This window comes from Lissotriton helveticus, chromosome 1_1 (assembly GCF_964261635.1).
Source record: "Lissotriton helveticus chromosome 1_1, aLisHel1.1, whole genome shotgun sequence".
NCBI classification, from domain to species: Eukaryota; Metazoa; Chordata; class Amphibia; order Caudata; family Salamandridae; genus Lissotriton; species Lissotriton helveticus.
In genome coordinates this window covers 918526008-918553878 of record NC_136057.1, presented here as the reverse complement: position 1 = coordinate 918553878, position 27871 = coordinate 918526008, and the positions used below count along the sequence as shown (strand labels likewise).

General features: G+C 45.5%; 1 protein-coding gene across 1 annotated transcript in view; it reads right to left on the bottom strand.

Moving 5' to 3' along the window:
- The window catches only part of HELB (DNA helicase B), a 362767-nt gene that overhangs the window by 158397 nt on the left and 176499 nt on the right, over positions 1-27871 (bottom strand). The window contains exon 5 of the mRNA XM_078676353.1: positions 19829-20000. Coding sequence (XP_078532479.1) covers positions 19829-20000 — 172 coding nt within the window. The remainder of the gene's footprint in view (positions 1-19828; positions 20001-27871) is intronic.

Here is a 27871-nt window from a genome sequence, read left to right as displayed (position 1 = left end):
TTTTCTATGTTTAGAACGAGTGAAGTGAGTAGTGTTAAATGTATAACTGACTTAAAACGGTCCATAGACGAAGAGCCACACGAATTAAGGGAGAAGAGATCATTAAGGACTATAAAGACAGTTGAAGAAGTCGTTTACGGGGACACTAGAGAAACGAGGGCTGGCAGCTCGTTAATGCAGGACTAGCGCAGGTCTCCACCTCCGAGCCATAATGAGAGTTAAGAGGACGGGTCACGGGTGTAATGTGGCATGGTGGATGGCACGGGCCGACTGGGCCAGGACAGATAGAAAGATGTAGAAAGAGGGAGGCAGACCTTGAGAATATTGAGACGATACACACAAACTAGTAATCGGATTGAGATACCACACCTGAACACCGTGACTCTTAACGAGATGCATATTGAGAGTCGGCGGGTTAGAGAACACTTTCTCGTAACCCTGCACGGTGCAGAGGATGTTACTTTGCCCCTCCCGTCTCAAGTTGGTAATAGACGGCTTCACAATCTCCCAATGCTCGCAGGAGAAATCGGCCCGAACCTGCCTGCTTCCACTCTTAGAATTCCTTTTGGCAGTAGAGACTTGGGCAGCTGCAATATTGCCGCAGGACGGAGCAACAACACTGCTGTAATTTCCGGGGTGGAACTAGCAGCAAGTGTTGTAACAATAGAAGGCCAACTATCCGAAGAACAAGGGTGAAATACAACCTAAATGACGTCGCTCTGGAGCCTGCAGTGGAGCCCGCCCTTCCTCTCCATTACCACGGTGGGGACGTGCGGCGTCTGACGGCCCGCTTCGCGCCCACGCTTAACCCAAACAAGTCGGCCTGGAGCGCGCCTTGAAAGAGAGCGTGACGCCGTGAGCGTGCGTTCCGTGCGGCTTGCGCGTTCACAGACCGGTGTCTGCTCGTGCACCGGTCTGTGCCACTTGGGGAGGGAAGACGACTACAATAAGGCTCGCTAGCGGCAGCGCTTCGCGCTGCAACTCCAGGCGAGCCCTAAAAAGCACAGTGAAAGCCATTTAGGAGTCAAAGCAACCAGATAATGAAGAGCAACTGAAGTCCGTCTTGGGATTAGCCGATTAATGTGCAAAACATGGGTGTAAATTTGCAGAAGGGGTAAAACTAATGAGCGTATTACTGAAAAAGAACGCTATGTTTGTGTGGGTAGTGCTTAATTTGTAAATGAATGAGTGTCAGTTTCCAAAGCTCTGTGGAGAAGCCGGCGGCTGGTGCTATTAGAAGTCAGTGAATTTTAATACTAAGGCTGCCTAGTCAAGCATCCACTCAGGCATCTTTAGTCTACTGCAAGGCACTACCTGCCCCTCTGTCTCACTGTTGGGGGTTCTTGCTTTCTATCTTTGTGATGGTTTTTCAATCTTTCTCTTCTTCTTTCTTTCCCTTTGTGTATTTTCCCTCTGTTTCTTTCAGGAAAAGTCTGCAGAGGAAAAAAAAGTGCTGGCCGCAAAAAATGAGTGCCGGTGGTCCCTACCAGAACCACCTTCTCAAACTGGTGTGGGGATTCAATTGTGGAAATGTGACTTGGAAGATAAAAAAAAATCATTTGCCAATGCTCCGTTTGGTCATTTGACATCAACAAAAATAGACTTGTCACTATGAATGTCAGTAATGTGGGTCTCAAAGGAGTTTTGTCACAGAAGGTGCATGATCAGGAAAGAATCACTGGGTTTGCTTCAAGGCAATTGCAAGCGCATAAGGCTCATACTCACCCCCTGGAACGGGGGCCTTAACTTGAAGCTTGGGAATAAATCATTTCAGGTACAGTGCGTTTGGTTTGCCCTATATGGTCAGAACAGATAATAAAACCCTGCAACACCTGTTTAAATGTGTAAGAGGGGGCTTGGTGAAGCATAGATTATGACAGTGTTTGGTAAGTGTGATGAATGCAACATTGCAGTATATTATTTAAATGGGGCAAAGAATGTTGTAGCTGACTGTCAAGATATAGGATGTGGAGCATGGGGAGAGAGATGAAAATGAAGGATTTCCTGCTAGAGGAGAATTTACTGTCAGGGACGAGGAACTTGGTAGAGCCATGGAAGAAGGGAGTGTTTATGAAGATATTAAAAGGCAGATAAAGGATGGTTGCAATGATTCAGGAAAAGCAGGCAGTAAGGTACAGTTATGATGAAGGAGGAATTGAGTATCAATGAAAAAAAAAATACCGACTTGTTGTGCCAAAGAATTTGAGGAGTAGAGTGATTAGATTGCACGCAAGTGCCACTTAGGAAGAACTATGACAAAAAAGTACGTTGAGGCAGTTCTTCTGGTTGTTCAATATGTTTTGTGAAATTGAAGATCGTGGAAGGGAGTGCAATGCATGTGCAAACAGCGACAAAACAAAAGTAGTCACACAGCCACCACTAAAGTGTACTGAGTGCTAAAAAGGCCATAGGAAAAGTTAGCTGTTTACTTTATAGAGTTGGTAGACAAATTAGGAGCAAGAGAAAGATACATGTGATCTTGGTAGATTACAATAGTAAGTGGCATATAATAATGACAATAGATCGGGTTAGCACTAAATACTTGGTGAGATTTTAGAGAACAGACTTCATGGAGGCAGTGATACCTAAGATGTTAGTATCAGATAATAGAGTACAATTGTTTACATAGCCAAGACTTAACTCCTGAATGTAGCTTGGGTATGACACAAGCAAGCTGCATTGCTTAGATAACAAGCCAACGGCTGGTAAAATGATTTAATCGGATGATAATGGAGAATATAAAATTATCACTGATCACTGGACTGTTATGGAAGGATGAATTGGACAAGTTGATTTGAGCGTAAGGTGAGACACAGTTTTCAGTGACGTGTTTTCCTTTTTACTCCGTTCAAGGGCAGGGACCCTGCAATGAAGAAATCACCCAGGTGGTTGTGTCAAATAGTAATGATGTAAAGAATTATGTGGTATGACGGTAAACAATTGTTTTAGGAGCATCTGAAGAATTCCAGGCTAGAGTAAATTGGGTGGACCTTTTTGGTCTTGGAAAAATGTAGTATATTACCAAGTCAAATGTTAGATTCTTATAATGTATACATATGTGAACTTGTTGCTATTCTGCAGGAATGTCTTATTCTTTTATCAGCACAGCATATTATCTAGTCTAGTGTTATATATTTAAAAAAAAGGTGTTCATATTTTCCATCATGTTTCTTTTACTTACTAATCCTTTCTATGTTGTTATTTTTAAAGGGATGTATGGGCATACAGTTGTTGCACACCTTCGCTCTGGTCTACATGGCATCTTAGCTTGCTAGAGCTTCTTAGGTATTGTAACACATTCGGGTGAAAAAGGTGGTGCCAGCTGGAAACTGAAGATTGTACCCTAAGGTCATGATTAACAGTGAATAAATATCTGGTGCTTCCACTGGTGTCCAGAGTTAATCTACATTCTGGCATTTTATTTTTCAAACTCTCAAATGGTTTGGGTATGAACCTAGAAATGTCGATTTACTATCTTTATTACATTCATCACGTAATGCTTCTAGTTTTGTCAAGTCTAGAATCCTCATCTTTTAGCTAGATAGGGGTATAAGACCCAGCTGCTGATTATCCCCACTTTTATTTATTATAGAACACTGTTTTAAATATAAATTGCTGTTTATGCAGATGACATACTTCTATTTATCTCAAATCAAGTACCAGAATCATCCCTACCATTCTTCATAAAAGAGGTACAAAATGTTTCTTTAATATCAGGATAGATACGTAACTCTGACAAATGTAAAATCCTCCTGTGTAATAAATTCTGTATAAAGTAAAACTTGAAAGCTTCCGATTTAGCATCTAACTCACATAAAATTGTTATGTTATGTGTATTTATATAGTGCACAACTCACTCTGGAGGGTCTCCTGGTGCTAAAGCAGGACCTGTATGGGATAAGCTATGGTCAGGGCTAGGTGAAGTGCCAGGTCTTCAGTTTCTTGCAAAATCCAAGTACTGAGGAGGAAACACTGATGTGCAGGGGCAGGTCATTCAAGGCTTTAGGAACGAGGTAGGATTGACTGTCGGATCTTGTTCTGAATATGGAGGGGTGTATACAAGTAGGATGCCTGCTGAGCGGAGGTGTCTGGTTTACAGATGTGAATGCGGTTGTTGAGGTACATGGGGCCAATGTTGTGTAAAGCTTTGTATGATGGTGTGAGGAGTTGGAAGAGTGCTCGTTTTTGGAATGGGAGCCAATGGAGCTCATTGAGGTGCTGGGTAATGTAAGTGGGCTGTGGGAGGTTAAGGGTGAATCTGGGTGCAGAGTCCACCACAGTGGCTTACTAATTCCATAAAAGACAATAAAAATAAATTAAATGAAACTATTACAAAAATAGTATTCACGACAACTAGATGCAATCCCTTGTTCCTTTCTTGTGGTGGGAAGGCGGGGGGGGGGGGGCGGAAGGCACCTAAATTTGATTAAAAAGATGTGAGGTTCTATTCTTTTATTTGTCTTCTCTACACTACCCACTTATATCAAATCTTACGACTTTAAAAATATATATTAGTTAGTCTCAAACTTATGGAATGTGAAAAAGCACTAGGTCTCTTTTCAGAAGGAAAAGCAATAATCAAGAAGATTGAGTTTCCCTTTCAGACTTGCTGGTCTATAATAATGCCTTTTGCTTAAAACAATTTGCTCACTGATTATAGAACAAGAATTATGCATTGTCCTTTTTGACATAATTAGGGAAATATTTTACTCATTCTGTTTCATTTAAACATTTTTCATCATTCTCACAAAGACCAAAAGGATAGATTTCTAAATTCAACAGTTTGGCATAATACATTTACTAAAATAAATAATAATGATGAAGATGGAACTGCATGATAGGGGTTTCTCCTCTATATGGCTTGTTTAATTGTTAATTGTACACTGCTGACATGGCTTGCAATTACTGTCACGGATCACTTAACCTATGTTGCCACTGTTTTGTATGGTGCTAATGTTATGATCAACTTATAAAGTTTGAAAACAAAATAATAAAACGATTTACCGACAGGCCTGAAGAGACAGAGGATTGATATGAGGTCACCAGGTTATAACAAATGTTTAAACTTTCCTTTCCAGAGGCACAACATATCTTAATTTTCCAAATTATTTGAAAAGCCATTTAATATTCTAATTCATAGCATTTCTTGTGTAGAGAAAATTCCATTCCAACCAACACCATTTAATATAATTTTAAACTTTTGAATATCTTAACTTCATATACGAACGTTCCATTATTTATGTATCATTTCAAGTTTCTACAGACAACAATTGGAGATTAAATTGAAATGGGAATGATATCTAAACATTAGCTGCTCAATTTATTTATACAACAAAATAGGGCTAGAAATTCTAAAATTCTCACGTGCTGCTAATACTACTCAATCTTTATTTTTCAAATCATTTGAGGTTTACATGTAAATATACTCATGATTTCTGGCAGAAAGTCTCGATTCAGATAAACCCTATATTTCAGTAAAATATTAGTTTTACTTCTGCAAATTTATCCTAGGCTGTCTTTTAGGGCATTGGAATTGTTGCTTCTCACATGTTAATATATTTTATGCTAGCAGTCACCTCCCAAATATTTGGAAAGATTTGGAAGGATTCTAGGAACATGCTGTATCTTAATCATAGATTTAACAGAGCATTTGTGTCACCAATCTCACTTGCTATTAAAAGAGAATCTCTTTGGAAACTGTTTATCCTAACAGCATTGCTAGGTTGCCTAATTTACATCAGCCAATAAACGAAGAAGTACTTAAGCCTCCTTGAAATGTTTAGTCTTTTATTTTCATTCTATTAAAATTACTTATTGCTATAAGAAATATAAGTATCTACACATAACTCTTCTAAATCTTCTGAAATTACTGGATATATTTAATATTAAATGCTTTTTCCATACGTTATAGAGACTATTAGATAGAACATACAATTATTTATTATTTCATATATATATTAATCTTTTTATCTCATTTGTTTCTGCTTTTTCTATTTCTTGCTGACCTTTTTTTCTATTTCTTTCTTTGTTTAACCCTTATTATAGGAAAGTAATGAATCTAATTTTTTTTTAGGACATTAATGCAACTTTATTTTAAAATTGTAATGCTATAGTTATAAGATGTTTCTTATATATAAGATATTTAAGCAAAATTATTGAAACGCTCTGGGAAGAGATGTCAGCTCTAAAGCAGCTGACGGCCAGGATGACCGCGGTCACCGGGGACCTGGACGCTAAAGTGGAGGATGTGTGGGGCGAGATCCCTGCAGTAACATTCGCCTGCTGCGCTTTCTGGAGCTGGTGGAGGGCACCTCGGCTCAAAGCTTCCTAGTACATTGGGTTCGAAAGAAGGTGAAACCACAAGGCTTTTCGTAGATTGCATCATGCTTTGGTGCCGCCTCCGCCTCCGCCTCTGCCTCTGGTGGGCTCCCCCTCAGGCCTTTATAACAAAAGTTTTGAATTACAAATACAGCTACTGCATTATCCGGCCTGCTAGGGAACAAACCACTTCAAAATCTGAAAAACAAACGATTGCAATTTTCCCTGACTATAAGAAGAAAGTTCAGGAACAGCGAAAATCGTTTCTGGAAGTGAAGCAATAATTGCAAGCTATGACGTGAAAGATATGCTACTTTATCCTTCCAATCTGAAGGTCCTGTCTAACGGGAGGGCTAACTTTCTTGAGCATCTGGAAGAGGTCTGGGACTGGCTAGAGACGTGGGAAAAGGTACTAGCCTGGAGCATGAGGCTGGGGAATAGGGGCCATTCCGGGACACTCCTGGTACGAGGAGCCTGGAGGGGTCGCTTCAGAAAGGACAGATCTGGGAGAACTGGATCAGATTTGCACAGCGTTACGATACAGGAAGATAGAACCATGCAGGTGACTAGGTAGGCAGCCCCTAGTTGACTAAGTCTGGATGGCCTACATCTGCCTTGGATACCCTTGCGTCACATACTCAGTCTATTCATGCTATTGTAGTCCCGGAAATTGATTTCACTGCAGAGTAATGTTCTCATGTGTAGTCATATTCCTGTTCCCATATGTCTTTTGTGCTGCACTGGGGGTTGGGCGGGGGGGTTGGATTCTTGTGGGGGACTCTCCATCTTGGCTATCTGGACCGTTCGTGGGGTAGATGTGTAGTGGAGCCTCGGCTCTAAGATGGACTGATTGCTGGAGTGCCCCGCGGGCCACAAACTGTTCCAGTTCATTATATTCTGTTGCAGAATAAGGGAGGGCATTGATGCATAAGGGTCCAGGATGAGAGTATGGCACAGACTGGATAACTGATTGGAGAGGTCTACCTCCTGCCTGCTTGCAAGTCATTGAAGTCGTTTTGGTGGCACATGCACTAGACGGTGCCAGCGGCGTGACGCGGGGTTGGGTTTCCTGTTGGATAGGTTGGGGTTCATGTGTTGTCCTGGCACATGTAAGGTGGACATACGTAGGAAGATGGTTACACTATGTTAGTCTGGGGTAGGGGCGAATTGTTCTCTGGTTATTTAATTTTTCACTCTATTGTTTTTTTCTTTGTGTAGCATTGTTGGATTGTCGCCTAATGCAGTGCAGGGACGCTTGCCACACACTGATAATGTGCATGCATGAGCAGTGACTTTAAGATACTAACCTGGAATGTCCAGGGGTTGGACACATATGCTAAACAGTATAGGGTGTTATCCTTCTTGAAACAAAAATATTTGAAAGTTGCATACCTCCAGGAGACACACCTCAATGATGAGGAGGTTGAGTGGGTTCAAAAAAATGTAAAGGGCAGGGATTTCATGCTTCCTATTAGACCTATGCTAGGGGCTGTTGGTATGAGCAGCTCCGGGGCCTCTTTGCTCTCAAAAACGTGAGGCGGATGATGAGGGGAGGTAAGTAGTCCTACAGGGCCACCTGGATGGGAAGGCTACATCCTTGGTTAATTTATCTGCCCCCATTGTAGACGATACCCGTTTCCTCAAGAATCAGGAAACGCTGGGGTGAGACCTTGATGGTCTGATATTGTGGTTAGGGGACTACAATTATGTCCTAGATGGGGAGGCTTCTAGACTGCCTTCAAGGCTTGACACAAACTAAACAATGCCTATGGCTTTGTGAGAGCTGATGGGCAACTTGGTGCTATGGGACGTTTAGAAGGCCCTCAAGCCTTTGGATAGTCTTTGCCTGTCACTCACCCATGCATAATAGTTACAGTAGATTAGATAGAATTGTGCTGGCGGGTGTCCCACCCGGGGATCTGCTGCAGGTGTCACACTTAGCTCAATTCCCATCAGATCACTTACCCAATACTCTGTGAACTGGCTTTGGGGGGGATTGAGGGCTCAGGCATGTTTATGGTGATTCCCGGTGGATGTAAAGACAGATGTTGTTGGTAGGGAGATACTATCGCATGCACTGATAGAATACTCAAAGACTAATTGGGGCACATGGTCCCGTTACCATGAGTGGAAGGCCATCATGAGGGGTTTAACCTGTGGGGTGCAGAATCAGGAAATGTCCAGTCCTGTGTGTCAGAGGGAGAAACTGAGGGCTCGGTGGAGCATCGCAGAGAAATGGGAAAGACTCAATGCAAATACGTAGCCAGTACCAACAGAGCCTGCATCGTGAGGGTGATAATTCAGGCAGGCTCTTGGCTTGGCTATTACGCAGGGAGACCTGTGCTTCACCTGATAGACAAGACTGGCATGGTAGCATCAACAAAGGAGGCAGTCAGACCTGGGGAGCAGAGCAGCCACATAAGATGGGGAAATGGAGGGAAGACCTAGATTGGTGTATATCCAGAGAGAAGGCAGTCTAAATAGCTGGAGGGTGCCCCGGGAAGTGCAATAGGGTCTGAGGTCCATGGAGTACATACAGGGGAGGCATCTGCACCCCACCGGTGTCACTAAATGAAGACGACCAACTCACGCCCCCCTAAACATTTTGTATTTGTCACTGTGTACTTGATATTTGTAATCATGTATAACTATTTGATTCGTGCACTATCCCCCACATAAGATGAGCAATATTGTTTGATAATAAAAAGAGTTATAAAAAAAAAAAACAACAAAGGCGGCGGGGTTGTGGCAACCTTATAGCATCACTTGGAGGGAGAATACTGTAGGGGCACTCGCAGAACATCGGATTGTGCTCAGGCTTATCTGGTGCACTTAAAAATTCCAGGGTGGGGGAGGCGATGATGGGTGAGCTTGAGGCGGATATTACATTGGAGGAGCTGTGGGAGGCTTTACAAATATTACCACAAAATAAAGAGTATGGGGGTGGTGGATTTTCAGCGATAGTTACTCAAAAATTGTTTGGGATGTTCTTGGAGGCCAGGGAGCCAGGGGTGCTCCAGACTAGCATGCGAGAGGGTCTTATACCTATAATGCCAAAGCCAGGTGGGGACGGGTTGGACCCGGTGGCGTATTGCCCCCTCACGATTATCAACTCAGATGTAAAGATATTACGTAAGCTACTGGCCAGTTGTCTGTGCCCAGCCATGAGTGGTTTGATCCATACTGATCAATGCAGCTTTATTCCTGGTTGCAGCACGACCATAAATATGCAGTAGTTGACGCATGTGCTGCATGAGGTGGAAGGTGCTCAGGAGGAAATGGCTTTGGCTTCTATAGTTTTCTAGTAGGCCTTGATATGGTGGACTAGGGGTAGCTTTTGGGGGTTATGCAGGCTATGGGGTGTGGGTCCTCGGTTTCGGGCCTGGATACGACTGCTTTATACTAACCTAGGTGCCCAGGTCCAGGTAGAACAATACTGCTCTGCTTGGTCGGACTTTGATCGTGGAACCAGACAGGGATGTTCTCGGTCACCCCTTTAGTTTGCCTTGGCAGTGGAACCATTAGCCATTCTGGTACTTCGGGTTATGTGTGGTTGGGGAAATAAACTTGGGCAGAACCAGCACGTAATATCCCTTTAGGCTAGCAAATCTCTGTTTTACATGTGAAGACAAAGGAATCATTGGTGGTGTTACTACAGCTAGTGGGAGCCTTTAGTGGTGGGCATCTCTGGTCTCAGAATTAATAGGACAAAGTCATTGCCGTCACCTAAGGCGATGTTGGTGGGTGTCCCTGCGGAGCACTTTGCTGATCTGGGGTTGAGGTGTGTACTCAATTGTTTCTGATACTTGGGGATGATGGTGGCGCATACTAAGGAAAAGCAATTGTGTTATAATGTTAAGAGGGTGCTGGATTCCCTACATGCTTTCTTATAGTTTTGGAATACTCTGCCGCTGTCTCTCACGGCCAGGATCACGGTGTCCAAGATGGTGCTGCTCACTCGATGTTTGTACACCTTGCAGGCCAGAGTTTTTCAGAGGGTAAATGTGATCCTTACCTCACACCTATTGGCAGGAAAGCAAAACAGAATGGCTCATACGATGTTAATGAGGGGGTATGAGGATGGTGGGTTTGGATGACCAAACCTGGAATTTTATAATATTGTGTCCCATATGCAAAACGCAGCTCAATGGTTGATTAAGGGGTGGGGCAAACGGGAAAAAGCTTTGCTGGCGGCAGTGGTGGAGGATGGTAACATTTCGGAGCTGTTGATGGAGGGCTCGAAAGTGCTGTCCGGTACACTTTACATCATGCGTCATACTGCTGCTATGTGGAAGAGAGTGATCATGGTGGAGATTAAGAAGGATACCTTCCATTTGGGGTAATGGCGGGTTCCACCCTCTGGAGGGAGCTATGTTGTTTGAGGCTTGGCATGACTGAGGCTGTGAGCTTTGTGTGGTCTTTACCTTAATGATAACTTATCTCTTTTGAGGGTGCACAGTCTCGATTTGGACCGGGTCAAAGACAACTCTTATGTTACGCAGGTGTGACTGAGATAGCTAAGCAGTTTTGGTTATCCTTCCCAGTGGCGCCAGTGGATTAGGCTGTACTGGGTGTGCTGTTGATGTTGGGTTAAGCGTCATCTTATCTCCTTCGTGTATAAGGCAATTCAGGCAGACCCGGGATGTGGATGTCAGAGACACCTTCTCAAACGAAAATTGGGCCAGGATCTGTGCGTTAAGTATCAATTTACAATTTACAATTTATTAAAATCTGTGTCTGGAAATGCCCACTTTGAGTTGATCCATTTAATTTTTTTTATATCGTACATATGTGACCCCCTGTGAGCATGCAAAGGTACAATTTGGAGAGGTTGTCTGCCTGTCCCTGTTGCGATTTTGTGGATGCTCCTTTTCTGCACTTGCTGTCGGAGTGTGCTGGGGTACGAGTGTTCAGGTCAGGCGTGATGGGTAGACTAAAGAGAACCACTGCTTCGGTTTGTGAGCTTGCTCCTCAGCATTGTTTGTTGGGGAATATTGTTCACCCCAAAAAGCATAGGATGGCATATTGCTTCTTGCAGTTGGCTCTAGTGTTGGCTTGGAGGTGGGTTGCCATTACTTGGATGGGAGTTAGGGCCCACAAGGTGAGTGAGTGAGTGATGTTTCAAAGTGGTTATTGGCTGTGGAATCGCATCTCTGATGTGTGTGAGCGGATGCTAAATTACAAGCAGATATGGAGGCTTGGGGGGATCTTTGCGACAGATTTCTGGGCAATGTGGGGGGGCTGTCTAAAGACAAATCTACTAATAATGACGCATCTGTCTACCGGCGGGATCTGTTCTGGGTAAAATGATAAACGTATTTTTTAAGTATTTAAGCAAACTTGTTTTTCAGAATTTTTATTTTCTTTGTAATGGGGATTTATATTAAATAAAGATCTTCTCTTAAACTTAAAAAGGGAGACTGGTCATAAAAACAACGTCTATGTGTAGCAAATTCTGAAAATATAAAAAAACTGAATATCTAACACATTTACCATGATAATACCTGTTCTTGGGTCTGCACTGAAGTAACATATTATCAGCTAAGGACACAAATGATGATGTTAAGCGTAAATTAAATGGGTTACCTCAGTCTATCATAGCACGTGCCAAAGCCGGTTGTCATTCTGCACCAATTCTGCGTATGCAGTCCTGTCAAGGAAAAGATGAGTTCCAATGGCAGATTATAAGCAGGGGGTAAGCACCAAGCCTGGGCACCACCTCCCACGAACATCCAAGGACAGAGGTTAGTGGTTAGTGAATATGACAAAACATCTAATTGCCATGTTAACAAAAACGTTTTTAAAAAATCTTCCTTGATATTTCCTGGCTTAAATGGAGATAGAAATTGTCAGGGAAACTTTACAATGGTCCCATCCCTCTTGGGCTCAGTTCCTCTCCTAGTTGTTCTCATTTGCCCACTAACCAATTTCTTGGGAAATTCAAAGCAAATCAGGGAACAGCTATTCACACCAACTTGATTTGTATGGAGTATACTGGATTCTTTCTCCAAAATTGCCACAGGCAACTGTGCCTGCTTCCCTCTACTTCCCCAAGTAGTCCTTCATCCAGTTCACTAAGGGCACCACCTAGCACCCACGCTGCCAACCCCAGAACATTTCGAAAATGGGTCTAAAATGTGACTTCTATGCCCATTTGGTCAACTTAGAAATATACATGCATTTTTAGGTACCTACATTGTAAGATATTAAAAATTAACGCATTAAGATATCAAAGATAGATTTATAACAGATAAAGTAAGCAAACCGCACTGCTGGCACTAAAAAGGGCAGCCTATGGATTATAGAAGGTTACCAACTACAGTGCATGAACAACCAAGCTTAGTAGCACAAAGAGGGTCAAGAAGTGTCAAAGTAAATGAAGACACACAATTACAGTTGGGGGTGAGGCAACAAAGTGACTGCTCCTGACCAAGCAGACACAAAGATGATGGACGGAGCGCTGAAACTTTTCAGACACTCATCCCCAAGTCACAGATCAGGGTTGAATCCATCATCGATTTTTAGCTCACTTCGCCACCACAGTTCAGACCCAGCCATGTGATCCTGACCGATATACAGGCCTACATACTTCATTTAGGACATTCAGGTGCCACTCTTGGCCCTCCTCACAACACGTTCATTCTCTTGCTTTTCAGAGCTGCACATCTTCTTAAAAGTTCCTGCAACTGTAGCTGATGGCCTGCAGTAACTCTGCCAGTGTCAGGTGTATTATGAACATTAAGCGTCCCAGCCAGCCCTCTTCCAGTGCACAGCACTGGCAAATCGGCACATCAATGTCGATGAGCAAGACTCCCATCTGCCAATATTGACCCACCCACTTCCATCCACAACGCTCCTTGTGGCAAAACACTAAAGAGCAGACTCAAGCTCCACTAGTCTGTCATTGTTTTTACTTGTGTGCCCCAAAGACGCACATTACAATAGGATGATAATAAATAAGATAGATTACTGAGAACTACTACATAGATAGCTGTTTGTGAGGAAAAGTCTGAAATTCCCAACTTAACAGTAGAGTGTGAACATCTGGCTGAATTGGGGAGCAGAATAGCAAAGTCTAAAGTCATGCACACATCATGCAGAACAGACTACATACACTTGCCACCTATTCTTAAGGGTTCCAGACGTAATACTTCTGAGATGTATGCTAAAAAGCAAAAACAAGGGAGCAGGACTTTTCCATCTATGCACCCAGGATCTGGAGCAGTACCCCCTGTCTCCATAAGGGCCACCCCAACAATGCTCCCAATTTAGGAAAGAGTTAAAGACACACCTCTTTAAAGGACACATCATTATAATGAAGTAACAATCCTATAACCGATACCACTGTATGCTTGCTTTTGGCCCTGTACAGTGTTCTCGCTCCACTGCCTATTCGGCTAGGGCTCGCACTATACAAATACTATAAACACATACATATATGTGGGTAGCATATTTGCATTAAGTGGCTTTACACTTTTACTAAGGCTGGATAGGTTTAAGGCTTTTTTATCCTTGGCCTTGCACAATGCACTTTAATACAGATATAACTGATGCTTTATGCTGCTTATTTTTTCAAAAGGGCTAATGGTTTCTTTGTGAATATGATGTATATGTATCTCTAGGTATTCCAATTATGGTTTGTCCCTTAGTCGGCCGATGTTATGTTGATCTGGCACAATGCATTTAGTATGCATTTAATGAATTTAGCTTGTAGGCCCAAACTGATGCACTTTTCAAATCTGTTCTGTATTAATGGGTTCTTGTAGTCCCCATTAATATATTCCTTCTTTGAGAAGGTAACATATATTGATGCATGTTTGTTTTAGGTTGCATGTGTGTTGGTTGTGTTGATGTGAATTTGGGCTTGCGCATTGCACTTTGGTATTTAATTAAGTGATCAATTTAGTTTGCACACCCAGTCTGATGCACTTTTAAAATCGTATATTGTAAATAAATAAATAAATGTTATGATATATATTCAATACTCAAACTCAGTTTGCATCATCATGAAGATTTATTGAGCAGAGGTAAATCCAAACACAGCTTCACCAGACACAGCTGGACCCTCAACTGTCAACGCACCCACCAGAACTATATGACATCATATATTAGAGCCTGTAGTACAATACAACGGATATGTACTGTATTAATGGGTTCTTACATGCTCCATCAAGACATTTCTTCCTTGAGACGATATTATACATTGATGCATATTTGTTTTAGGTTGTATATGTGCTGATTGTATTGTTGGGAGTTATACTCATTTACTGGAGATTCTATGATATTTCTTAATGTATTGTGTTAATGAATGTTAATGTATTAATGTACTGGATAATAAAGTTCTCTTTCTATAACAATTTATTTCTTGGAAATAAGGAATTTGCCTGAATGATTATTAGATAGCTAGAATATACTTTTTTTGTAGCTGGTTGCTACTGTGATTCTAACCACACAAATGGGCAGGTGCGGTTTCATAGTTAGGGCAAGGGGGAGTTGTTCCACCACCCCTGCGGCATGCATTCAAAAACACATTGCCATTCATTAAAAGTGCCAGTTATTTACTGCAGTGTTATGTTGTTCATGTTTCTGGTAGGGCAGGGAGCAGTGTTGGCTCCTCTGCTAAGCCGGAGGAGAGATGCCCCACTGCTTTGAGAGCAGTGAAGTGGAAAAACTGAACTTTATTATCATTTTATGTTTCTGTTCCTAGATGCAGGGTGGAGCTGGCCAGAGCAGGGGCCAGGGGGAAGATTGGTTTTCACTCCTAAAGTGTGCATGACTGTTTGGCCGTCCCTCTTGTGCCGGTCAAACAGTCATGCACACTGCATCTTCACCACGAGGGTGTAATGCACAGCCTGGTGAGGAACATGCACAGGCTCCCTGTCCCCATCTGACCAACGAACCACGGTGCTCAGACCAATCACAACGCTGTAATGCAGCGCTGTGATTGGCCTAGGAGAGCCCGGGTCCTTCCTGTGACAGAGGAGAGGCGGGAGCTGAGACGTGACCGCAGGTAAGTTTTCTTTCTTTTTAAAAAGTCCCCCCACCCAGTTCCATATCAGCTGCCACCAGCAGGGAGTAGCCAATCCTGCTGATTGGCAGTCAGCAGCTATTAAGCCAAATGCGCAAGTCGGTTTGGGCAGGTGTCTTACTGTGCCCAACCTGACATGTACACTTTAGGCTTCTTGAACCCACACTGCTAAGGAGCCAGGGAGAAACACAGCACAGCTATCCTGATCTCCTTTGGAGCGCTGGGTTCACCTGCTCACATCAACCGTGCATTGCTTTCATTCTGTTTACTACTAAAAACAACATAAGAGCTACACACAAATTAGTTGTTTTCAGAGCAGTCCTGTCTCCAATGATCCATGCTCAGAAGGCAGTGTGGGGGTGTGAGTACTACAGAACATAGCCAAAAAACAAGTTACTTGCCTGTATACTGTGGCTCTCCAGTATTGATATCTTTCATAGATTCACATGCTTGAATCTTCCTCGTCATCATGGTGGGAGTCTCAAGGTAGTTAGAAAACAGCATTATAAAAGTACAGTAGAAACCATCAAAAGAAAGGAAAAACTTTAACATTCGTCAGCATCTTTATGTAGGTTTAAAATTTGACCAATCAGAGACAAGACCTAGACTGCAACTCCCCAGCAGAGCCACCATACCTCAGATTTCGCACACAAGTATGTTAGGGTTAATAGTCACATTAGGTAAAAAAGTTGCAAGCCTAGACGGGAAGGAGGGAGGGATCCATGAAAGATATTAATACTGGAGAACCGGAGTGTACAGGTAAGTAACTTGTATTGAATCTTTCATGATGCACATGGTTGAATCAGAGTAGTTAGCAGTACCATTCCTTTAAACTTTGTGAACAGGCGAAGACACCTTTGTATGCATTATGAATAAACATAAGCTATAAAATGTGAAGTATATATAGTATTGCCTTCTGCTTCCTGTTACCAACCACAGGAACTACTGGCATTTTTCTCCCCACATTATACCTTAACTGAGAGCACTATCATTGAGCTTAGAAAAGGACATTTGGACCTCAATACTCCATGTAACAAAGTGTCTTCTTTTTGGTCTCCTTCTTTAACTAAATCCCAACCAAACCGCTATATAAGAGCCATTCTCCGTAAAGCATGATCCACGCTGGGTTGAAATTGCTGAACTATGTGTCTCTCATATCTAGATTTAGATTGCTTGATCGGAAATAGCTTCATGATAAGGCTGATTATGTACTTGATTAATTACTACAAAATTGGTGGTGGAAGTGGCATAATTCATAGGAACAAACTGGCTTTTAAACACAAACCATTGCACACAACCTAGCCAAGTTAATCTTTGACCTGTGAATGTAAACTTGGGCCAATTTCGCTCAATCATTCCATAATATTTCGTCCTTCTCTAACTAAAGCAGAAAGTTTAACAGCTGTGTTTGAAGACATGATTTCCACTGATTTAAACTATAATTACAGTTAAAAATATTCAGGTGTCCTGGAAAGATCATTTGGTTGTCTGTTTATCATAAAAGGAATCTATACCTCAACACTTCTTGATTGACTGTATTCCTGTGTTGTGCTATGATAAACTTTATTTACTGAAGACCCACAGAACATTAAGTACTCAAGATTTCGTGAGGTGTATTCTAATGCTTAACTCTCTGATGAGCATGCAAATGAAAGAAAAGAAGGCGTAATATTCACTTGGGAGTTTTTTATAAAAATAATAACTGAAGGCTTAATCCCCGCTTAGGAATGTTTATTAAAAATAATATATTTCTAACATTAAAGCTTGGAAAACTTTAGCTGGTGAAATAAGGTTAATGGTGGCAGACACTTTGGGCACATAAGCAGCCAAAGAGAACCAGAAGAACAAGCAGCAGATGTGGAGTGGATAAGGGCTGTGGTGGCATACAATGGTAAATTAAGGTCTTAAACTACTGAAAAAATGCTTTTGGAAATAGAAGGAGGACACATTGCACACAGAGTAGTGTAATGTATAGAGTAAGCGGTTTAAAAACAAAAAGCAGAAATAAAGCAAGAGGAGAAAATATAGGGGAACAACAAAGGAAGGGTAGAATACACTAGGAGATTCCCCTGTACAGAGTTCAACAAGAACAGGGGCACTGAGTATAAGAAAAATAAATAAATAAAAATTCATCATGAAACTAGTGTAAAGAAATAAACACAAGAAACCAGTTCCTGAGCAAGGCAAGCAATGACACCACAATCTTCATTTAAACAAAGGTGCTCATATTTTTAAACTCGTGCAGAGGCACTGGATAGTTTGGCCCTTGAAAAAATTTAATTTTCTTCCCTCTCGTTGCAGAGTATTTTATTTCGCTGCCTCCTATGCATCTGTTTTTCTGCTTTCACATCAGATGCACTGAAGGCAGACCAGTTTGCTGAGCGGGTACTGTGTTGTTTTGGCCTCGCTCTGTAAAGTTCTACTTTTTCAAAAGAATAAAATTAAATAAAAAAATTGAAAAATAATTGAACAGTCAAAGAGGTTTTTCCCAACTTGTGGGGGCCATTGATTTACTTCCCGGCCCAGGATCAACATGCCTCACATGACCTAGCGACTTTGAGCAGTTAGTTCATCAGGTCATAGGTTTGGTTATTTAACCAGTCAACATGGTTTCAGCTTACAGGGCAGTCAATAAGAGTTGTGTAGGAAAGCCTTTGGGATGAGGTGAGCTTTGAAGTGGAGTGCTAGTTGAAGAAGAGAAGACCAACTAGAATCTGTACATTTAGGGTAGATGAGAGAACACTGGTGATTTGTTAGGTAAGGATACAGTGCTGACCTGGGGCCCTATTATGGAAAGGGTGCACTTTCCCACAGGTGCGCAGGGCGCAAATTGGGAAAGTGAGCCCCATTACATGGAATGCTCTGCCCCCACGGCAGCCACAAACTCTTTAATGGGGAATAGAATTCCCCTTGCAGGCGGGTGCAGTCAGTGACTGCACTCGCCTGCAGTGGGGGGTGCAGAGGCAAATAAATTCCCTCATTTGCATGGGGCACACCCCCATGCAAATGAGGGAAAGCCCTCTAAAGATCAGTAGTGCAGAATGGGCCGCTTAAGGGTACCTGGTTCCTTCTGTAATGCCAAAGTGCACTGGGTGACGCGCACAGCGGGAGCAAACGCCTGTTGCGCCCCTGGGGCATCTTGTATAATACGGCCACTGTTCTTCTTTTTTGATTACTGAGGACACTGTGAAGCAGCTGAACCATTATACTGCAATGAATACATTCACGAGGTAGGGCAGGTAAAACAGTTTATCTCAAAAAGACTGATATTTCCTAAAGAGATATTTTTATAGTAATTTTCAGATACAATGAACTTTAACAGTTATAATGTAGGTCTCTGTGATCTCTCCACAGGACATCAGATACATGTGACTGCTGCTTGAGGGAGTAGTAAGGTACTGAAGAAAACTCTAACGTACATTTCACATATCTTATATTAATTATAAATGAGATGTTTCCTGCGGCGAGTGAAGATTCATGTGCAATATTTTCTTTAAACAAACAGCAAATAAGGGAGCATTCTCCGAAGCCTCCCTCGTCACATTTTGTGCGGTGCCACGTTTTCTGAATGGAGAATAAGACTATACACCTAATTGGTTGTAAAACAAATGGAAACATAATTGAGTAGGGCATAACGGTAAATCAGCCGTTAATGTTACTGTGTTGTGTCATTATATTGAACATTCCGAGTGTGTTAAGGAGGAACTATTTGAAAGCATGTGAAAATATTAAAGAGTTAATGCAGGAGAATTGGTAAACTTTTGGTTTACATATGATATAATATTCGGTAGACTTTGACTGCCTCAGAGGTTCAGGACAAAAATAGTAGGAAATCGGATGGGACTTCGCTACTTGAAGTTTCACTGTATCGTAAGGTTATGTATCTTAATATTATAGTAGCAAATCAAGTAGTACAAAAAAAAAAACACACACTGAAAGAGAAGGCCTCCCCTTGAGAACAGACATCTCTGGAAGAGGCTGCAAATAAAAAGAAGTTGTGTTCATTAGTGGTACATTAGAAGAACGTAGCACATTGAAGGGTGACGGAATAAAGAAGAAGTTTAGAAACACGGAAACTTTATTTGTTCCTCAGTGCTTCTTATACTTGTGACAAGTTCAGGAGGAAGTAGTTCAATGTAGAAGGTGCAGTTAAATACATGAAGGATGAACACACACTAAGATGTAGGGCACCTCTCCGTACTTGTTGAGTTTTCTTAAGAGGAATGCAGAGGAAGATGGATGTGTGGCAGGGCTTTACAGGGTTTACTTATGGCCAGATCAACCTCTCGGACTGCTGAACGTATTTTGACAATCCCAAGATATTCAAAGGACGTAACAGTATTCTGCACTTCGAGAATGTTACAGGATACTGGCAGAAACCAGGTACATCAGTCTACTAAGCCAGATAAGATAGTTCGATAATCATTACGAAGGGCTTCAGTAGATTGCTATAGAAAAAAGTACAAAGGCTTGTCCACTTACCAAGAATAATAAGCTTGGCCAGACTGGAATATTTGCATAGTAGTACTAAAACTGAACTCAGGATCTGGACTGACACAAGACTGCCTTCATCCACGACCAGGACCTCCACCTTGGAAAACTTCCAATCCTTTTCTGAGTTCGACTGATGCCAATGATAATAGCTTGCGGTGATCTACAAAAACATAGAACAAATAAACCTATAAATGTTTGGTGTATTTGAGCCCTCATTTAGCATAGAGTGATATATCAGTAGTCATAAACCATGGTTCCGGATTAAGGTGGGTTTTACCTCCAAATTTAGGAGTGTGCACTAGAAAAAATAGGCATTATGGGTGGTAACAGAGATATCACTCATATTTTTGTTTTTTATTCACAATTACTACCCATCTTCTAGCAATAGGTAATGCAACGTATTTGCACATTACAAAGGATGTTTAAGTTTATTTATTTATTTTGCATAGTTAACTAAAACCATTGCAATGCTGGGGGGGCGTGGCTTGGCGGGCGACGATGGCGGTCGCAGCTTTCTAGAGCTCCCGCCGGCACGATATTAATCCGACCGATTATCCTGACCCCCGAACCCGAACTACAAACCACTTGTGGGGCAAGGGTTGCTGAAGGTGTCGGGAGTCCTCCGGTACGAACAGCGGAGCTTCTGGACCATTTGGTGAGGCTGGGTCGCCGAGAGAGACGTGAGGCCTAGTGCGGGGCGGCGAAGCCGGGGCCTCGATTTTGGCGACTCTCGGCCGGAGGGCTTCTAAGAGGGCCGGCCGACCCGCCGATCTCCCTGGGCCTGGATTATCCTGGAGGCTGAGGGGTGGCAGGCGTTCCCCCAGTTGCCTCGCCGGAGGGAGCAGAGGTGCTTGGAGCAGGGACGTCACCCAGAAAGGAGCAGCGGCCTGTTTGCTCCGGTGCAGCCGGGGCCTCGAGTTTCGTGGTCCCCGTCCATCGGAATCGAAGTCGGCTTTTAACCACAGCCGGAATACGGCCTGGGGAGCTGAGACCCTTGGTGTATGGCCCCGCCAGGAAGACTGGGCTTCCACTGCTGAACTTCTACTGGCGGCAGACCGGAGTGTGGCTGGACGGACCTGCGGAGGTCGGGCCTGTGCCGGGCGCTGCCCTGAGGCGGACAACAAACTGTGAGTGACTCCCCTGGGACCCTAACATTGGAATTATTGGTGGCTGGACCTGGGAGACAGGCTGCTGAAGTGAAGAGGGCCCGTGGCACCCGGCGCAGTGGGACAGACCGGTCAGAAGCGAGTGGGCCACGCGGCTGCGGGACCACGGGGCTTCCGACGACGGGTGTGTGGATCCCGGGGCCTGATTTGGAGGCCACGGGCCCACAGCCCGGCCGGGGAGCTGCGCCAGTACTGGTGTGAGGGCGCCTGCACCCCGAGGTGGAAGAAACGCTGGGTTGACCTATATAGGACATTACAAACGGAGTAAAGAGTCAGCGTTGGTGCAACCACTCCTATCATAAGCGGCCCAAACGTGGACTGCTGCCATGACGAGAGGAGGCGGTGGTCCCTCCAAGCAGGGGACCATTGAAAAATTTACAGGGCCCAGTGGGAGTCCCGGGCCCTCTGGAGGAGGACATGGCGTGGGGCCGGATAATGCGGCGCTTATGGCAGCGATCACCCAGTCCAGGGACATGCTAGATGCCAAAATTGGTGCGGTGGGTGCAGATGTAACCCTGTTGCGTCAAGATTTACGGAACGCAGTGGCACGAATTACAGAGGCGGAATCTAGAATTTCGGTGGTGGAGGACGACGTCGGTTCCCTGAAGAAGAAAATGGCGGCAATGGAAAACATTCAAAGGGGCCTGGCACTCCGCGTGGAAGATGCCGAAGGGCGCGCGCGCAGGAATAACCTCCGCTTTATTGGCTTTCCGGAGAGATGTGAGAAGGGGAACATGGAACAGTTTCTTTCACAGTGGCTGGAGAGCTGGCTGCCCCCGGGGGTTCTCTCCAACTGTTTTGTCATTGAGCGTGCCCATCGAGCCCTGACACAGAGGCCACCGGAGTGTGAGCGGCCCAGAGCGGTGATAGCTAGACTTTTGAATTATCATGATCGGGACGCCATTTTGAGGGAAGCGAGAACCAGGGATTCTATTTTGTTCGAGAATCAAAAGATCATGATCTTTCCTGATTATACTAGGCTTGTGCAGCAACAGCGCCACTCCTTCATAGCCGCCAAGGCGCAGCTGCGAGGCCTGAAAATCCAATATTGACTGCTGTATCCGGCCCGCCTGAGGGTGGTGTTCCAGTCGCGAACACTCTTCTTCGACACTCCAGAAGATGTGTTTAAATGGACAGACGAAACAGTGAGGGTCAGGCCGAATGCCCAGCTGGGACTGAACCCGGGCTCCTCGAGAGGATCGTCGCAGGAACGTGAAGACCAGACGGCCAGGAGCAGGAGGAACCGGAGGTCCAGATCACGGAAGCGATCTGCTTCTGTCAGTGGGACACAAGATAGTGAGACAGTGGACTCAGATCATTCTGGAAAGGATCATTGAAGGCCTCGAGAGAACTCTGCTTCTCAGTTGATGATACAAGCTCCTGCTAATGGGAGCTGCATGGCCGGGTTCCATGGTTTGGATCCATAACCACTGCCTCTGTTGCTGATTGTGAATGACTTATTGAACTTGTGTGGGATTGTGGGGTGGGGTTCGGTGGCTGCTTATTAGGGGCTGCCATCCTCCTACTAGTGTGGGAGTTGACTGGGGGGGGGGATGTTTCCACTGTTTTCCGGGGGGTTGGGATCCATTGGCATGGTTGGTCCTGGGCCCTCTGTTTTGGGCCCGAGGCTGCCCATGCCGCGACAGGTACTTCAGAGTTCTATGAGGTATAGGGGATGGGGGCACGGGTGAAGGAGGAGGGGGGGGGTAGAGTTGGGGCTGGATGGGGTCAAGGTGGGTGGGGGGACTGTTGTTGAGGGGGGGACCTGGGGTGGGTGGGGGGGACAACACGTGAATTTTTCTGATATGCTGATGTCGTTGCTAGGTGTGTGGGTGTGGCACAAGGGGCCTAATTGGGTGGTCCCACTTGATTATGGCTGAAGCGTCTTCAGGGTTCCCCAGTGCGTCCATGCGTGTAGTAACCTGGAATGTCAGGGGGATACTCGATAAGATCAAACGAGGGGCGATTTTGCGATGGGGGAAGAGGGAAGCTGTGGATGTGTTATTATTGCAAGAAACGCACATGATGGGAACAAAAGTGCTCAGTTTGCAGAGGTTTGGCTACCAACAAGTCTTTCACGCCGGATTTGCTAGGGGGTCCAGGGGGGTTGCTGTCTTGGTGCACCGTAGGTTGGCCTATGTCCACGAGAAACAATGGGCGGATCCGCAGGGTCGTTACATCTTTATCAAAGGTATGGTGGGTACCGCACCAGTGGTTTTTGGTAGTGTCTACGCCCCCCCCCATGCAGTGGTCCTTGTCTGAGCGGCTGTTTACGGTGTGGGAAGATATTCCAGAGTCCATGGCAGTGGTGGGAGGTGATTGGAACGAGGTGATGGATGTAAGCATGAATCGCCTGCGACTGCGGGAGACGATAGCGGCTGCCTCCCCTTCCCGGTTGACTGCGATGGTGGATGGGATGGGCTGGGTAGATGTGTGGCGACATATGCATCCTGAGGTACGAGAACACACGTATGTTTCCGCGGTGCATGGCTCCTTCTCGAGGCTGGACTACGTGTTTGTGCCCAGTGTGTACCTGAGCAGAGTGCAGGAGGCCGAGATTTTGCCGAGAGGGCTATCTGACCACTCCCCAGTGGGGGTCAGGATTGACCTGCTTAGGAAACGACAGCCGTTCCGGTGAAGGATGTCCTCGTGGCACCTCCAGCAGCAGGACTACGTCTAGCATTTACGTGGTGCGATTGCCCATTACTGGCAGGAAAACCTGGTGAATGACACAGACGCAGTGGTGGTTTGGGAGGCAATGAAGCCCACCATACGGGGTGTTGACATTGCGTGGTGTGCGGCGGCCCGCAGACGACGCCGAGAAGCCATTGCTGAGGCAGCCACGCTGGTGGCATCCTTGGAACAGCGGTGCCGGAGAGGGGGAGATGAGATTGCGGTGAGATTGCTCCTGCAGGCGCAACAGACCTATGCGTCGGTGCTGCTCGATGAGGTTCGACAGGCGTGGCTGGCCACGCGGAGTAGAGTATATCAATGGGGGGATAAGACCTGTACGATGCTTCATAGGCTGTGTCAGCGTACCTTCCAGCCGCTTACACTACCGGGCCTCACTGCTGAGGACGGAGTAGTGATTACCGACCCGGGTGAGCTGGCAGCGAGCTTCGCCCGCTACTTCGAGGTGCAATATGCTCCGCAGGATAGTCTGTCCGCGGAGGAGGTCGCTATATTCATCGACGACTTGCCGCCGAGGGCGGTCTCGGATGAGACTAAGATAGCACTAGATCTTCCCCTTACGGCGGAGGAGCTGAGCGACGCACTGGGACAGCTCAACACTGGAAAGGCACCTGGGCCAAGTGGCTTCCCGAGCGAATTTTATAGGAAATTCCAGCTCCAATTGGGGTCCCATTACCGGAATGCATTGGAAGTGGCGCGTACACGAGGTAGGCTGCCCCCTGACTGGCGCCATGCAGAAGTTGTAGTTTTTCAGAAGCCGGGCAGACCTCCGGATCGACACGACTCCTATCGTCCGATCTCTTTGCTCAACATAGAGGGCAAAATACTAGCCAAGGCGTTGGCGAACAGACTACTCCCGTATGTGACGGATCTGGTTCACCCCGACCAGGCCGGCTTCATGCCACATAGGGCGACGCGGCATAACATCCGACGGGCGCAGGCAGCGGTTGATGCTATGGATGCCACGGGTGAACGGGCGGCTTTGCTGCTAGCGGACATTGATAGAGCGTTTGACTCAGTTAGTTGGACGTACATATTTGCGCTCCTACCCCGTCTCAATCTCGGCCCGGTGTTTATTTCCTACATCAAATTACTATATATACGGATATCACTGCTGCGGTGTGGGTCTCCGGGGCGGTCTCGAAAGAGTTTCCGATTGGCCGGGGGACCCGACATGGGTGTCCACTCTCCCCATACCTCTTTGCACTAGCTATGGAGCCTCTGGCCTCTTGGGTGCGCATAGACGCACAGATGCGGGGCTGAGTGGGGTGGGAACCTCACCGATAAAATTGCGTTATACGCAGATGACGTCCTATTCTTTCTTACGGATTTACACAGGTCGGGGCCCCCGAGTCATGGACATTATGCGTATTTTTGGGGAGGTGTCGGGCCTTAGGTTCCACCCACGCAAGTCCACTCTGTGGGTGTTGGGTGGTGGGGCTGCAACGGGCCCCTGGGCATCAGCCTTGCAGGTGGCGGCCGGAGGTTTGAAATACCTGGGGGTGTTCCTCTCAGAATCCGTAGATATCTTGGGAACGGAACATAGTGCCAGTATGGGAAAGGGTCCAGACGGATGTGAAAACGTGGTCCCGGATGCCCCTAACCATTTTCGGTAGGTCTGCGATATTCAAAATGGTTGCGCTCCCGCGCCTCCTATATCAGCTGCAAAGCTACCCTCTTCCAATTAACCCCCGTTGGTTTCGACAGGTCAACTCTGTTCTGGGGCGCTTCCTGTGGACTGGAGGTGCGGCCAGGGTGGCGCTGCGAACATGCTTCCTGTCTACGTACTGTGGTGGTTTAGCCACGTCAGACCTCTTATCCTATTATCAGGCCTCCCAGTTGCTGGTACTCAATGAATGGTGGTATGGAGACAGGGGAGACCCGGCATATGCCCTGGAGCGCTTGCTGATGGGGAATAACACCCTCCATACGATTCTGTACTCGGCTAGGCTAAGGCGGGCACTACCGTGTGCTACGCGAGTTGTCTTTGCGGTGTGGAGACAGGCACTGCGTCGCATGGGCTGGTGGGGTAGATTAACGGCGGAGACTCCGCTATGGCACAATGGGCGATTACCCGCACTGGCTACATTGACGGGATTTGATGGCTGGGATGCAATTGGGATTTCGTCGTTGGGCCATGTAATGACCGGGGTCACCCTCAAATCGTTCCAGGAGCTCAGTACGGAGTTCCACATGCCCAAGACCCAATTCTTCCGATACCTTCAATTTCGCCATGCGTTAGCACCTAGCCTCACGAACCTGGCGTCACTCCCGGAATTTAGCCCAATTGAAGCGAAGGTATTCATGGGAGACCTGGGAGATAAGAAAGTGTCCCGAATTTATCAAACACTGGTTACTCACTGCTCAACCACCCTACTTTCACTTAAGGAGGCCTGGGAGGCGGATGTTGGTCCCCTAGATGACGATGATTGGAGGGAGGCCCTGGAGTCCCCGTGAGGGGCCGCCATCGCCATACGGCTCAGGCTCATTCAGTTCAGGTACTTACACAGAGCATATTACACCCGAGAGAGGCTGTGGAAGGCGGGACTGATTGGGTCTCCGGAGTGTCTGCGCTGCGGGGCCGAGATGGGTACGCTGCTGCATACAGTGTGGTTGTGTGCTGGATTGGTCAGATTCTGGAGGGGTGTATGGAGTTGCTTGTCAGAGGTATTGGGATGGGATCTTCCCCGCACTCCTCGATTAGGGCTGCTCCATGTGTTGGAGGGAGTCGGTGGAAAAATATATAAACGCCATCTATTGTTGTTGGGGCTTGTGGTTGCCAAAAGGGACCTGGCGCGAGCGTGGAAGGGAGAGCGAGCCCCCCCCCCTGTGTGCGTGGAAGGCTGGATTAGATTACTTCATGGGACTGAAACGCCCGGTGTTCGAGGCGAGAGGGTGCCCCCGGAAGCACTTTAAGATCTGGAAGCGATGGGCGGAGTATAGGGGATTGATGCTGGACCCCCCAAGGGAACAAGAGGAAGAAATACAGGTAGAAGATGTGGTACAGGCCTAGGCGGTGCGTCATACCTACCACAAAACGACCAAGTACAGACTGTCTGATATACTCACGTGTAAGGGGTTAGGGAGGGATAAGGGGTGGGTAGCAGGGGGGTTGGGTGGTCGAGGTTGGTGGGTGGAGGAGGGGGAGGGGGGTTCTGCTATTCGTTTTTCTTGTATGGAATATGAATTACGGATAAAAACGTGTCATGATGCTTGGTGGCGATCTCCTGACTGTGGGGAGCCACATATTTCTTTTTGCTTACCTGCTCAATAAAAATTTTGTTGTGAAAAAAAAAAACCATTGCAATGCTACCAGTTGAAAAAATAAAATTAAAATAAAATTGCAAAGGATGTGGTAAAATTGCTACACAAAGCAGTTTTACCACCGAATTCTACATGATCGCAAATGTACATTCACTAAGCCTGGGCAGAGTTCGTAGAGTTCCGTGTAGCGGGTCCCTGCAAAGTGCAAAAAAAATCTGTGCCGCGCTAAGCAGAGTTCCGCGAGTAGTGGAGTGAATTAGATAAATGCCGTTCACGGTGATTTTTATTTCCAGGTGCTTGTCCACACTGTGCAATCAAGGTGAACGGCAAAATGCACAGCGCAAGTGGGCGCTGCTTCCTTTCTGAAGCTCGAGTAGATTTTTACTCGAGCTGCAGCTTTCTCAACGCAAACAGACAGTTTCACAATGCGAGTGGTTGTGACCATATGCGACCACTCGCAATGATAAATTTGAACGCCAGCGTTGAGAAATCTCGCCGGGAGGTTGCTTTTCCAAGCTCTCGCTCGCCAACTTGCGGCTGACGATCGCGAACAAGAAAAAATCTCGCCGGTAGGTGGATTTTCCTCGCTCGTCAACCTGCCCTTGACAAACGCGAACGAGGAAAAAATCTCTGCTTCGCAAAGCAGAGTTTTTCGGAACTCCACGTGAACAACGTAATGCGAAGTGTGGAAAACTCCGCAAACTCTGCGAGCGGAGTTCACCGCCCAGACTTAATATTCACTAAAGTCGAGGTTCCGTATAAGATTATATTGAAACAATAATTTGCACTCGGGTCTAAATTACTATATTAATGAAACTATTTTGGAGAAAAGTTAGTGAGACAGACATTCCAACTTGAGAATAGCACACAAATAAAAATTTAATCTATGATGCAAAGACAATGTGTTACA